Source organism: Stegodyphus dumicola, chromosome 5 (assembly GCF_044657685.1).
Source record: "Stegodyphus dumicola isolate Sdum_Otavi_A_Nest chromosome 5, ASM4465768v1".
Classification (NCBI taxonomy): domain Eukaryota; kingdom Metazoa; phylum Arthropoda; class Arachnida; order Araneae; family Eresidae; genus Stegodyphus; species Stegodyphus dumicola.
The window spans coordinates 50351370-50366139 of NC_140772.1; the positions used below are offsets into that span (position 1 = coordinate 50351370).

General features: G+C 33.7%; 1 protein-coding gene across 1 annotated transcript in view; it reads left to right on the forward strand.

Annotated features, from left to right (window-relative positions):
• The window catches only part of LOC118189807 (uncharacterized), a 72838-nt gene that overhangs the window by 6118 nt on the left and 51950 nt on the right, over positions 1 to 14770 (forward strand). The window contains exons 2-6 of the mRNA XM_085816641.1: positions 637 to 1530; positions 5655 to 5717; positions 5905 to 5988; positions 11956 to 12033; positions 14190 to 14249. Of these exons, the coding sequence (XP_085672767.1) occupies positions 637 to 1530; positions 5655 to 5717; positions 5905 to 5988; positions 11956 to 12033; positions 14190 to 14249 (1179 nt within the window). The remainder of the gene's footprint in view (positions 1 to 636; positions 1531 to 5654; positions 5718 to 5904; positions 5989 to 11955; positions 12034 to 14189; positions 14250 to 14770) is intronic.

Below are 14770 nucleotides of genomic sequence, written 5' to 3' on the forward strand. Positions count from 1 at the left end.
CCGTGCCCAAACGTTTGAAAGGCCATTAGGTTACAGTAGATAAAACATCTACACATAAATAAATACACAAATGCAAGAAAGTAAAACAAAATGGATTCGATCAGGGCTTCATATCTGAAATGAAAACTGTAAAAACATAAGAAAATTAACTTATTTATAAAATTGTTATTTAAGAAAGTCATTTTCCATTTAATAAAATAACAAAAATAATTTATAAAATAAATTGGAAACGGAAGTAAATAAATGGCAGTAAGTAAACAATTGTCCCCCTTTCCCCTGGATTGAAATGCACATTTTCTCTTCTGGTAATGTGTATTATTTCCCACACTAAAAGAATTAAATCAGTAATTTTAGCAACATTACAGAAGAGAGAGCACATTAAATGTCAGAGTTTTCAAGACATAATCATATGCATTTAAATTAGAAATACATTTCAGCTTTTGTGGGTTCACACAAGGTTTATTTTTTAGAAAAAAAAATTTATAACTGAATTATTAGGTAAAATTAAAATATATCTGATCTTTTTCAGTTTAGTGTCAAGCAACTGGTATATGTAATTGCTTGACTATTTTAAAAATAGTTCCATATAATTTTAAAAAAATGTTATAATCTTAAAATTTATTATATTTCTTTTAGAGAGGCCTAGAAAACATAAATCTCCAGAACAGAGTGCTCAATCTGATGATGAACAAAGTGATCAAGAGTCTGGAAATGGACAGGCAGCTCATTCAGAACAAGAAAGTGAAAGATCTGATGCAAATGAAAGTGATTCTGATGCAGAAGATAAAAGTTCGCCAGTTCGTAAACAGAATGATTCAGATGATGGATCTCATGGTCAAGATTCTGATGCTGAATCTGAAGCACAGAGGTCAGATGCTTCTGAAGAGCAACGTTCTGAGAATGAATCTGATAAGCATGGGTCTGATGAAGAAGAAGCAGAGGAACATAATGATTCTGATATAGAACTTGACGAAGAGAGAGTAGCTTACAAAAGAAAATATCAATCAGCTCGTAGCACATCTCCTCAAAGTGAAGCACAGTCAGAAGCTGAGCAATCTGAAGCTGAGTCAGGAAAGCAGAGTCCAGCTGCATCTGACAAAGAAAGTCATCAAGGAGACCAATCTGAAGATGCTCATTCAGAAGCTGAAGCCAATTCAGATGCTGAAGCTCACTCAGATGCTGAAGCTCACTCAGATGCTGAAGCCCACTCAGAAGCTGAAGCCCACTCAGAAACTGAAGCCCACTCAGAAACTGAAGCCCAGTCAGAAGCTGAAGCCCACTCAGAAACTGAAGCCCACTCAGAAGCTGAAGCTCACTCAGAAGTTGAAGCCCACTCAGATGCAGAAGCTCATTCAGATGCTGAAGCGCATTCTGAAGCTCATTCAGATGCTGAAGCACATTCTGAAGCTCATTCAGATGCTGAAGCCAATTCTGATGTTGAAGCCCATTCAGAAGCTGAGGCTCATTCAGAGGAAGAGAAATCTGAAGCAGCTTCTGAAAATGAAGCATCTGACCATGAAAATAAATCAGGTAAATAATATTATTAATTAGTAACCATAAAAATTTTTAGTAATGTAGTACCATTAACAAAATAAAAAAATATTCTTTGTTTTCAGCATTTTCTGCTAGATGAATTTTAAACCTGAGAATAACTATTCATGTTTTATTCATAAGCACAATAAAAGTTTAAATTTTGGATTAGACAGTGTGCAGGTTTTCTTGGCTTAGGAAATAGAAAATAGAAAAAATAGAAAAAATAGAATACTCCTATGAAGCCATTCATAAGCTAAAGGGGCTTAAAGCAAGTATGGAAGTGGCATTTATTTATGTTGAAAAAAATTGTATATATGATGTAGCTTCATCTACTAAAATGAAAAGAAAGTAAGCTTATTAGAAGCTTAAAAGTCGTGGCAGTGGCAATGAAGCATTGAATTATAGGAGATTCAGTAATGAGAGGTACAGGGCCTATTATATAGGGAAGAACAAAAATATTCAGTTAGTTTTGTATCCATCAAATTACGGGACAATTGGGAGGTAACATTACAAAAATGGATTCTAATAAGGAATATGTCCAACCTTAGCTGCAATACATTGGTGGCAGCGATGTTCCATGCTGTCAATTAAGTTGTCGATCAGTGAAATGGGAAACAATGATCAGACACAGAGTAATCCTTGTTCAACCTCATCTAACGAGCTTGGAGGAGGACTTAAAGCAGTAACCTGTTTCCCAAGTTAGTCCCAAAGATGCTGTATTGGATTCAGGTCTGGGGATTGAGCTGGGCATTCCATCTGCTCCAACCATGACCCTCAAGCTATTCTTCAGCAACCTGAGCTTGGTGCGGTCATGCATTGTTGTCCATCAGAAGAAATCCAGGACCAATAGCAGCAGCATAAGGGTGGACATATTGATCAAGGATCTCATCTTGATATCTCATACTGGTCAAAGTTCCTCCATGGAAAACTTGCAGGTCAGTGTGATCAACGAGAATTGGTTGTATGTGGTGTGTTGTTCCTTCTAGGTCAGTCGATGAACTAAATCACTCTGCAGGTGAATCTGGACTCGTCTGTGAAGAGAACAGACTCTGTTGTCTGGTCCGGGAGATGTACTCTCTTGCCTTAACATAAATGGGCACTCTGTGTCCTTGGGTCAAGGGGGGCACAAACAACTGGTCGTCTTGCATACAGACCTATATTGTGCAGGCGTCTGCCCACTGTAGTAGCTGAGATTCTTCTTCCTGTTGCCACTGAATGATCTGCCAGGAGCTGAGGTACAGTAATGTTACTCCTCTTTCAGGCTGAAACGGTCTCCCACAGGTGTTGTAACTCTAAGTGTGCCTGGAACTTGCCTTCTAGACACAGAATCCTCATATTCAAACTGATTCCATAGTCAGTGGACCACATTACAAGAGACATTGAGACGTCTAGCAGCATCAGCTTGTGGCATCCCCATTTTCATCCATCCAATCACCAGCCACCTCAACGAATCAGGCAAACGACTTCTCTTGGACATTGATAGACTCTCCTGGATATTGTCCACGAAACTGTAATAACAATTGAAGGTCAGCACTTGTGAACAAAAATTACAATTTTTGCATTTTTTCTTCAAGTATTAATCCCTTAACTGCTGCGGGCGTATATATACGCCTTGCTCAGCCGGTGCGTTAACTGCCACGGGCATATATATACGCCCTTCCAAACTACTATCATTTGCTTTGCGCTGCTACCCATAAAATTATTCGCAAAGCTTTGGAATGCAAAACCACAATGACCTTGACAAAGTATGCGAGTACTGTTTTTCAATGAAGTGTGAGGAGAAATTGGAGAGAGGGGTGTGTCTAAAGTGATGAAAGTAGTGACTGTGCTGTATTAGCTGGTGCTGTTTGAGTAAAACGTATTTTTTAAAAAATTTTGTGTCCTTCGTTTTCGTTTACTTTTTGTAGTAGGTTTCAGGAATAAGGAAAGATATAACAGATGTTTCACACCCAATTTATCTTTTTTGAATTATTGCTTGATGCACTGCTCGTGCTTCATATTGTTATTGAAACTAACTGTTTTGTAGACAAGTATATGAACCAACACCTTGCAAACGAAAAATCAAGAACAAAATTGTGGCATTAAACCAGTTCAGAAGAAATATGTTTTTTTTAGGCATACTGATTTCACTAGGTATAACACTGAAATCTGATATTACACTTTATTGGTCTAAAACTGAATTGATTGAAACTCCATTTTAGGTATCTTTTTTTTTTGTTATAAAAACATCATTTTTATTATACTTACATCTTTTTATTATACTTACTCAAAACATTAAATTTTGTTCATTCATTTTTTTTATTCTTTATTTTGTGAAAGTAAACAGTTTTTAGAAAGTAAAACTTGCACTTATTTCCCTCCTAATACATCACATGTAAGTAGTCGCTATGCGCGCCTGTGTGAAAAGCCGTGGCACTGGGAAATGAATCTTGTACGTTTTCCGTGGTAGTTAAGGGGTTAATTTCTATAAAATAAAAATGGTAGCTATTGTTTTTGCATATATTTTCTTACACTTTGTTACTGTCATGCATATAAAATGTGAATTTAAATGTTACTGACATTTTTGTAGTAGTGATCTTGAAAAAACATGCTGTTCCTTAAGTTTTGGAGGGCAGTGTATCAAGATAAGAGTCTGTGTTCTTAGGATGAGCATTCTGTAGACATGCCTCTTTGCCTTCAGTGCCAGATGTATTTTTTTGAGAACTCCACTGCATTTCTGTGTCCTCTGGTTCCCATGGGAGTTCAGGCTGTTCTTATACCAAGCCAGGCAAGACTGCTGGAAGGTCACAGTTTCATACTGACTAAAGTTCATATTCCAACAAGATTTTCAGTGAATACTGAAACTTTTGTTAGAATATGAACTCGGACTTAATCCTTGCAGTCAAGGCACATCTCTTGTTACAGTTCATTTCCTCAACAATCATGGACTCAGCTTATCTGTACTGTCTAATGTCAGAGACTTTACCTTTTCATATTTATTATTTACCTGTTCCTCCTATCTATGTGAAGCACACTTTATTAATACATTATTCAGTTACATTTTATGAAATAAGTGTATTGGAAAGAATTTTTCAGTTAGTATTCTGTTAGATTTTAGATTTTGAAGTATTTTCATTTTACATAAGGCCTCAGTACTAATCAGAGTTGTTGAAGTTCATCCTGCTTTTCATGGCTAAACAGAGTGAATTTACAGAGTTTTGGTTTCCATCATATATAGTGTGAATAAAGGCAATTTCCTACAAAAGCATCTTTGCAGTTCAGTCAGATAAAAATTTTTTTTCTGTAATAAATTAATGTACCACATGATCACCATCTGGAAGATATTTTATTACCAGCTTTGAATTGTAACACAGAACTTTGTTGTTCTTGAATTTAAAGACAAAATTCTGCAAACTTGCATCTATTACAGACAAGTCCTTGACTAGGAAAGACACCAATTATTTTTCGAGCATGGTCACAATGGGGAAAGATGAGGTGTAGCTGATGATAGGGGATTTTATTGTAGAAGATGATGGGAACTTTTAAACAATTACAAAATCACTTGATAATCCGAACATATCTTTATTACTTGTTGATTGCTATACTCAGTTCATCCTAAGGCATGGCACAATACAATAGTTACTTGTTCATCCTAAGGCATGGCACAATAGTTACTTGTTCATCCTAAGGCATGGTACAATACAATAGTTACTTGTTCATCCTAAGGCATGACACAATACAGTGGTGGCAATTTGCATCTCACAATTTTAAACTACACACTTTAATTTTTTTAACGATGGAGAAATATAACCAAGCGAGAGACATGCCTTATTCAGGCATAAGCAAACAGCAAAAGAGAATGCATATATTTTTGCCGGAGTATTTATAATCTCAGAGTGCTTTGTTTTATGCCTGCACAGTGGTTAGACAAGATTTTTTTTGCATTGGGGTTATTCCATAGAAAATGCAGATAACTTGAAGGGGGCTGTACCTTAATTGAAAATTAGAAATTTAAAGCCATTTAAGTGTTAATTATGTGTTTTTAAAATTTTATATTTTACGCACTCATAGGTATTTGAACATTTTGTTTTCAGTTTCTTAGTTTAAGTAATGAATGTAAAATTTAAAATGTTATGTTTTAGCTGCCAGTGACAATGAAGTACCATTACGAAACCGACAAGTCCTGAGCAGTGATGAGGACAGAGGTATATATATATATATGAATATATTATTTTGTTTTTAAGAAATTAAAATATTTTATATTCCTATTTATCAATATATAAATAAAATAGTGTAAATGCATATTTATTTATGCCTTGATTAATTATTGTACTATTTATTTTTTTAATTAAAATTTTTATCAGTAGCATAATTATTATACTACTTGAATAGATTCTGATGATGAAGCTGTTAACAGGGAGCAGCATTCTGCAGCTGAAAATGGCAAGTCCTCAGACAGAGATGAATCTGGCCATGGTAAGTTTTCAATAAATTGTGATGTTTTTGAAAAACAAGCATTTAATTGAATATCTTTTATAGGATCACGTTTTAACAAAATCGGAAGTTACAGCTACATATGTGTAAGTTGTGAGTATAACAAAATTGTGTAATATAGATGTCCAAAATGACCCAAATTTAATTTTCAGTCCATAGTTATTAAATAGCAGGTTATTTTTGTGCAGTACAGTCCAAAGTCTTTAATCCGGACATCCATAATCCGGAATGATCTATAATCCAGATTGCAAAGCTACAAACTTTCTACGCATGCGCATAATACATTTACGCATGCACGTTTAATGTATAACGGATGGTATAAGCTAGGTTAAAATTATCTAATTATCTATTTCAGTTAATGTTGCAGATTGCGTTGTTCTTTAATCTTCCAATTGGATCCGGCTTATTATTTTTTGCAGACTGTTAGAGCCATTTAATAAAAAGTAAGCTTGAACTTTCGATTATGTCAAAAAGAGTTTCCGATTCTGAAGTTTCCAAAGGATCCACAAAGCGAAAGCATATTTTGATGTACCGCTTCCGATAGTGAAGAAAGTGACAGAGAGGTTATTGAAAACGAAAAAATTTTGATTGGCAAGTTAGTCGGTATTCTCGACACAGCAATTACAGGACTTGAACAGTGGAACTGAACAAGAAATTATGTCTGTTTGTAGAATTAAAGAGAAAGTATTAGCACAAAAAGCAAAGCAACTTAAACAACTTACGTTGAAAGAAATGTTTAATAAAATAAATAAATAAATATTAAGCCTCTTTTTTGTAAATTTTGATACCCTTTAATCATAATTGCTCTATTTCATAAATTACGGTTTCATATTTTTAATTTTATAATTTCTTCATGCCATCTTACCAGATTTAAATCGATGATCTATAATCTTGAAAATCCCCTAATCTGGAATCGCCAAAGTCCCGACGAGTCCAGATTAAAGACTCTGTATAATAAATAGGCTGCTGGCCATTAAAATTGCAACACTGGGAAGAAATGATCTGACGAATGTCAAAATCACATGAAAGGAAGAAGAATTTGGGATATGCAAATTATTATTATTTCAACACATTTAGACAATGCAGGAGGAAGAAACAACATCTGAAGCCCTGCATAACAGAAAAGTTGTGTAGTGGATTTCTCATTTGGAGAGGGCTTTGTAAGGTTGGAGTTTGCTCAGAATGTGGTGTTATGCCTTGAATAAGAAGAGGAAATGCTTACCTGGAAGTCTCAAAATTCGATACAGGAAGGATTGTTGCCTATCAAAAGTATAGATTAGGGTTCCGCGATATCGCTGGTTGCACTGGTCAACATCCAACCACTGTCATGCCAATATGAAATCAATGGATTGCTGAGGTTCATACTAAATGGCATGCAGGATCTCAATGCCCTCCCATGACTAATGCCAGAGAGGACAGACATATTGTGAAGTCAGCCATGCTAAGCCATATGATCACATCACGGACCATTAGTCAGGAAATGGGCATGTTTGCAGCATGTATCAGTATCAGCTCTTAAGTTGCGTTGATGTTTGAAGCAACGTGTAGTACCAGTAGGACAACTATTACTTTGGCTTTCCTCGACAATGCAGCATAGAGAGAGAGAAGGCAATTCTGGTGTGCCAAATGACAAAGCTGGGTATATAGAAGTGGCACAATTCTCCTTTTCAAACGAGTCCTGGTTCTATGTGCAGTATTCTGATGGCTGTACACGTGTCTGGAGAGTCCGAGGAGACTGCACATCGCCTTTCAGTATCAGCATAGGGACCCTGCACCTGGTGTGGTAGTTTGGGTAGCCATTTGATACATGGCACACACATCTCTAGTTCGGATCAACAGTAATTTGGATGCAAATGGGTACATTTCTGGCATCTTACGTCCAAGAGGTTGTGCCCTATTTTCGAGGCCCTCAAATGCCATGTTCCAACAATATAATGCAAGACCACATGTTGCACATCGTGTTCTGACTGTACTTGATACACAGGGTATTCAGTTGCTGCCCTGGCCTGCACAGTCTCCAGATCTGTCACCCACTGAAAACATCTGGTGATGGGTTGCTGAGAGACTGGCTGGCCATCCCTCTCCAGCTAATACGGTTGGTGAAGTGTGGCATAGACTTAAAGCAGCATGGAATGAGTTGCCCATTTCTGTCATCCAAGCCCAGTTTGATTCCATGCGTAATGGGGTAAGGGTCGTTTTAGCTGCCAGGGGTGGCAGTTGTTTCTAATAATTTTGCACCCCTGTAAACCTCCAAAATGCTTAGAAATTTAATCATTTTGTCTTCATGCCATACTGTTTGCTTGTAATAAATATCTTTTTTATATTTGCTTTCCCTCATGGTGTTGCAATTTTAATGGCCAGCAGTGTATCTATCAGTAGTAATAAAAGTACCTTTTACCCCAAATTTGTACACCTTGTTTATCTCATTTATGAGCATATGTGCAGATATAAAGAGAAAAAGTAGTTATGCTACAGATATTTAGTTATTTTTTCATGATTTGCAGTAATTTGAAAGGAAAAAAAAAGTTAAATTTAGTGGTAAAACACTAGTGAAGTATTTGTTGGCAATAGTCAAACTCGCTGATTATTGATTCACTCATCACTGAGAGCATAGTCCATGTGGGGTAATGACAGTTGCACATCATAGGATGCAACTGGTATTATACCATCAAAAAAAGGGAAATAAACAGCAACAGATATCCCATGATTTCTTAGAGATTCAAATTTGTTCCAAAGAGTATGTCAACTGGCTCTGCTAACTACCCTACCAAACATAGCAGCCATTTGAGGGGGGGGGGGAAGCAGATGAATCTTATAACTCAAAAATAAAATAAAATAAATAAATAAAAAAACAGTTATCTAAAATATCAAAACATCAAGAATTTATGTGTGCCGTGAATGCATCAAATGTATGTAGATATTAATCATTTCCTACTATGAAGCTATAAAATAAGTATTAACCTTTAATTGAAAAAAAATATGAATTTATCAAGATTTTAGCATTTAGAGCTTTACAGCTTGCATAAGGCTTTTTTCTTTATAAGTAAAGTAAATATGACATATAGATGCAGCATTAAATTGTATCTGCACTAATTACTGTAGTGTATATTTTTCTGTTAATAATTTAATAGCTTATGGCATTGCACTAAGAGTATAACATTTCACTAAATAAGTGAAAACTAGCATTATTTATATAATAAAGGTAAGTGTAAATGATGACTATGAGATCAGCTAAACATTGTTTATTCTATGCTACTAGCTATTGATCTATAATGCAGTTATGGTTAGCATGTGTTATGTGAAGTTACAGATACATATGTGACATCTCCCTTTTTAACAGAAATTAAAAGATTATACGTACCCTTTAAAAGAATGAGTTTTTACAACAGTTCTACCCAATCGAGTAACATAGTTATGTCCATTTGCAAAATTTGGTGATACAACACCACTTTCAGAATTTGGTGGCATAATGCTTTTGTTAGATGCAGGAGAATGTCTAATTTTGGAGTACTATTAATCTCAGGTTCTCAATCTTCATCTTAGCGACTTTCATTTTCATAACTGATTTGCACTGTAAAATCATTCCAATTAGTTCCTTTAAGACTCTCTTCTCTTTCTTTCTATAATTCTTCTATCGGTTCTTATAATTCTGTATGAACGTGGTCTTTCTTGCTTCTGTAATTTTCCCACTTTCCTTTAGTTCCTCCCCCCTCTCATTTATGTACATTTGATCTCCTACCTTCAGTGGTTTTAATGGTCGTGCATTCCTATCAGAGTAGCTTTCTTGTAAAGCTTGTCTTTTCAGTAAATGTTGTTTATGCTCTTCATATTGTTTAGTTTGGGTGGAATTCTCTTCTTTAAGCACCAGTCCATTCACTTCTCTTCCAAACATCAATTCTGAAGTGAGACTTAATTTCAAATGAAATAGAATTACTATATTCCAGTAATACTAAATATGGATCCTTGTTGTCAAGCACAGTTTTTTCTAACATTTTCTCGTCAGTTTGAATATGTCTTATCAACCATTCTATTTGATTGTGTGTAACATGAAGTTCTGATTTCAGAATTCCATCTCCGTGCAAATTCTTTAAATTTCTTGCAACTATATTGTAGGCCATTATCTGAGTATACTAGTTTTGTGATACCATTCCTTGCAAAAAATAATTTCAGTTGTTTTATCACTGTTACAATTGACAAATATTCCAAATGTCCATTTCGACATATTTAATAAAATAGTCTATAACTATCTGGTTGTAACGAAAGTTTCCCGCCAAAAAACATTCTTAATAAAGTTAGAAAAAAAAAAAAAAAAAACATGAAAGCAGTACCTTTAGTGTGAGTAGTAATCACCACTCAAATCTATGATTTACTGCCAACGTTTTGGCAGTTTTTCAAACCCTTCGGCTCAGTAACTTGGTGGCCGCGAGTCCAAAAACAGATCAAACTCATATCGGACGTCCTGTGCAGAATGGAAGATAGCACCAGCAAGATGTAGCTACGGGTGTGAAAAAAGGTAGGAAGGAGTCGAAAGGAGCGATATCGGGGCTATATGGCAAAAGATCCCATTCAAGTCCATGCAGAATCCAGCCAGCGAATGCAGATACATGTGGTCTTGCATTATCTTAATGGAATATTAACTTTTTGTACCAGAACTCAGTTTGTCCTTGATAGCAGCGTCAACATAGACCAGCATTTCGCTGTACACTTTACTGTTGAGGGTTTCATTACCTTTTGGTAAATTTAGGTCCTCAAGAAGAGGGTGTGCTACAAAGATGTGTGCTGAGTGATGCACTTTTTTCCCTCACAATGAATTCTATTTTAATTGAAATCCTCTCAGCAGTAAGTGGATCTTTATATGTTGATGATCTCCAGATAAGCTGCAGACATGTGGATATATGTTGCATAGAAAGGCATTTAAGAATTGCTTTGGACAGGCTTGTTGACTGAATCCTTTTCTATCTGGAGATAGAAAAGAATTGAACTTTTTTACTCAAATCCTTTTTTTACTGAGAAGAATTGAACTTTTTTACTCAAATCCATTTGTGTCCATTTTTGTTGTAAAAGAAACTTACATTTTGATCCAGAGCCCTGCCTGGAAAAAAGCCTGGTTCTAGTGCTATAAGCAGTAAAATTTTTTGGTCTTATATTTGATAGAAAGCTAACTTTTCCCCCACACATTATAGAGAACAAATGTTTCCAGCATTTGAGGTGTAGATCACTCTTTAATGCTTCACATTTATGATTAATGGCACTAATTAGGTCTTAATTGATTATGGCACTAATTAGGCCTTAATTGGACTATCATTTTGGTTCCATCATGTGTGGTGCAGCATAGTCTTAGGCTTGACCTGTACACCACCAGTTTTTACAGTTCTGTTGAGGTGTTGTCAGGGCTTTCCTAGTGCAAAGCTTGTATGCAGAATATATTGAGCCATTATTAAAATTAATTTGCAACCATTTATATGTTAACTGTTACTTTAAGGTTATGTCATACCCATATCATCCTGCTCACATCCTTGTACATGATGGTTTCTATCTTTCTTTACACCAAGCAAGGCCATCAAGTATTTTACCTTTCAGTTTACAAATTTGCTTACATCTTGAAAAATATTCACTGAATGATTTGAAAGCTATTAGGATTTTTTCATGAAAACCAACCATGCAGCTAGGGTTCTCTTGGGACTGAAACTAGAGTGAACTCCTAGCATTCAGCAATCTAATCACTTGACTATTAATAATAATAATAATGGTGTCTATTAATAATAATAATAATGGGATAATGGTGTCTACAAAGTATGTGAGCCTGTAAACAGCCAAAAGATAATATAATAATGTAGACTTTTTCAATATCTGAACGAGTAATATTCCTATTTAAGTATGTAATGAATATTTTAAGTTTCGTTGTAATTTATTTTTAACAATAGGCTATTATTCTTTTATATTTTTTAGAATCTGAAGATGAAAGGAAGAATACTTCTTCAGCAAAATCTGAAAATGAAAACTCAAGTGCTGCATCTGAAGCTGAAAGTAAACCATATTTTATGTTTTGTATATATTTGTTTATTATTTTGTATTTGATTTAATTTGGCTAGAGAAAAGGAACTAACACAGGGGTCACAACTTTTTTCGGCTGCAGGCCAAAATCTGTGTATTAAGAAAACATTATGATTTGGTAGTATTTTCATTTTAGAGCAGTCTTTCCTGGTGAGTAATAAGATATTTTACTGTAAAAATAATTACAGTAAGCTTTAAACTTAAAACACAAAAATTATAATTATAAAAACAAACATAATTGACTTAACTTTATTTTACTTTTTGATATCAATGGCTTACCTGCTGCTGAACTTGTGACATCAATTTACTCAAATTATAATTAATCATCTTAAAATGAATGCAAGCACCTGAATTTTTGATAGTTCAGGTGCTCCTGTTCTTACTTCAAAGAAATTTCACATGTGAAAATATTTGCTCGCATTTATAAGTTGAACCGAATATGGAGAAAATGGCAAAGTCAGTTTTTTTAAAAATTATATATTATGGATCGGCATTGCCAAATTTATCGATTTCTCCTTGAAATTATGTTACAACTTTTAAAAATACATGTTCATCACTGCAACTTTGTAATCAAAGAGAAACGTTATTTTTATTATGTATTTTCAGTTTTTTTTTATGTATTATATTTTGATGGAAGTCACTTGGGCCACTAGAGACATTAGGTTATTTTCGATCTCAGAAAGCTGAAAAATACGCAATGCCCTCGCCGGGACTTGAAACCTGGACCTCTTAAATACGCACCTAGTGTGCTACTCTTACACCACAAAGGCATGGGCATGCGGAAAAGAGGGAGAAAATACCTTTTAACTTAAAAATTATGAAATGGGTCACTCAGTGATCTGTGGATCATAGGTTACTAAGGCCTTATCTAAAATATCTTTGAACACTTTTTGTGATAAAATTACATTTTGCCATAATGCACGTCACCTATTCCTTTTATTCAGTTTTTATAAATGCTTTTTGAATTATCATTTCAATCAAACTAATACATTTTGTAGTAATCCAGTAATCCAAGTCCTCATAAACTAAAATTGAAAATATTAGATCACAATGAAAGGCTACAGAAAGGCAAACACGATGACACTGGAAATAGCATATTTGATGACATTGAAATTGAAAGAGAGTGTAAATATTACTGTATTACTGTTAATTATAAGGATGTGGAGGAAGATTTTAGAAATTAAATATGAAATTAAATAACAAATAAAAACTTCTCTTGTTCAGATATCTTAAGGTCTTTCACATATGTCCAAATTAAGCAGTATGTACCTGTATTTACTTAGATTGAAAATATTTTTACTTCAAATGCTTTATCTAATAATTAACTTAGCATACGCTTTTATTATTGAGGTATTATTTACCAGATAAATGTTGTCATAAAAGCAGCTAATTTATTTTATTTGGAAAATTTTTTATATGTGCATATTAAAAGCAAGGGTAATGTCTTGAGATATATTTCCCATTGCAAAAAACATAAGATCTTTAATTTATCATCTTCCACATAGTTTCACTAATAACCAGTTCTCAGTGCGTTGCCATTCAGCAAAACATAAAATCTTTGAATTCATCTTTCAAATTCAAATTGATATTGTTTAATATTGTTTTACAAACAGCAGTTTAAAAGCAGTCAGTACTCTTTCTGTTAGTTAAAAGTTTTATTTTATGTTTTAATAATATATGTAACTGACATGAGAATTATTTAATTTAAAGATATATCCAACTCATAATTTGTATAAACATATTCAGCATTATTGTACATAATAAAAGATGTTTCTATTACCTTGTGTATTTCATTACAGGATATTTTAAATATCTTAATTGTGTAAATAAGAACTTGTTTCATGTATCAAAATATTTTTTATTGATACAAGTTGAATGAATGTGATGAGCTAAATAACCAGTTAAAAACACATCATGCTTTAAAATCGATTGGAAGCTAGCTATCTATTACATAATTGAATTATTATTTATGTTTTTTCTGTGCAACAGCAATGTTTTCTTTAGAAAAAAATGTAGCTTAACTCAAGTAGTAATGTTAAAGAGCAGTGATGTATGAAATAAATATACACACATGGTTCTTGTATGTGTGAAACTTTCAGTAACATTGTTTTTCTATTTTATTCTTCTAGATTCAGATGAAGAAATTAAGCCAAGAAAGAGACAAAAAATAAGCAATGATGATGACTTAGGTAAATTTTTACATAAATTTTGTGTATTATAGATGTTAGAAAAAAAATTATGACTAGTACAGACTTTAGATATAAAATTTCATGTCATTACCTATTTTGAATTAAAATATTATACACATATCATATAATGCAAGTATTTGGTGAGATTTATGTAAATGTTTGTTTTTTATAATTTATATTATGTATATTTTATAATTATGTATTTATAATATGTAATTATGAAACAAAGAAATCAGAGGAATTTTTTTATAGTGAAAGAAGCTATAAATAAATAAATAGCTAAAAAATAAATAAAATAATTTATTGAAAAGATTCGAGTAAATATTAATCAGGAATTAGCCTTTGCTTTTTATTATAAACAAATCAGTTACCTTAAGGAGGCCTAAGTTAACTGAGGGATTGCCAGCGAAACCTTTATTGATGTAAATTTTTTCGTCAAAGTTTATTAGCTAATGAAGAAGTAAAATAGTTTAATATTGATTATTTTTTTTTTCCCCCAAGAAATGTTTTCATGTTTCTTC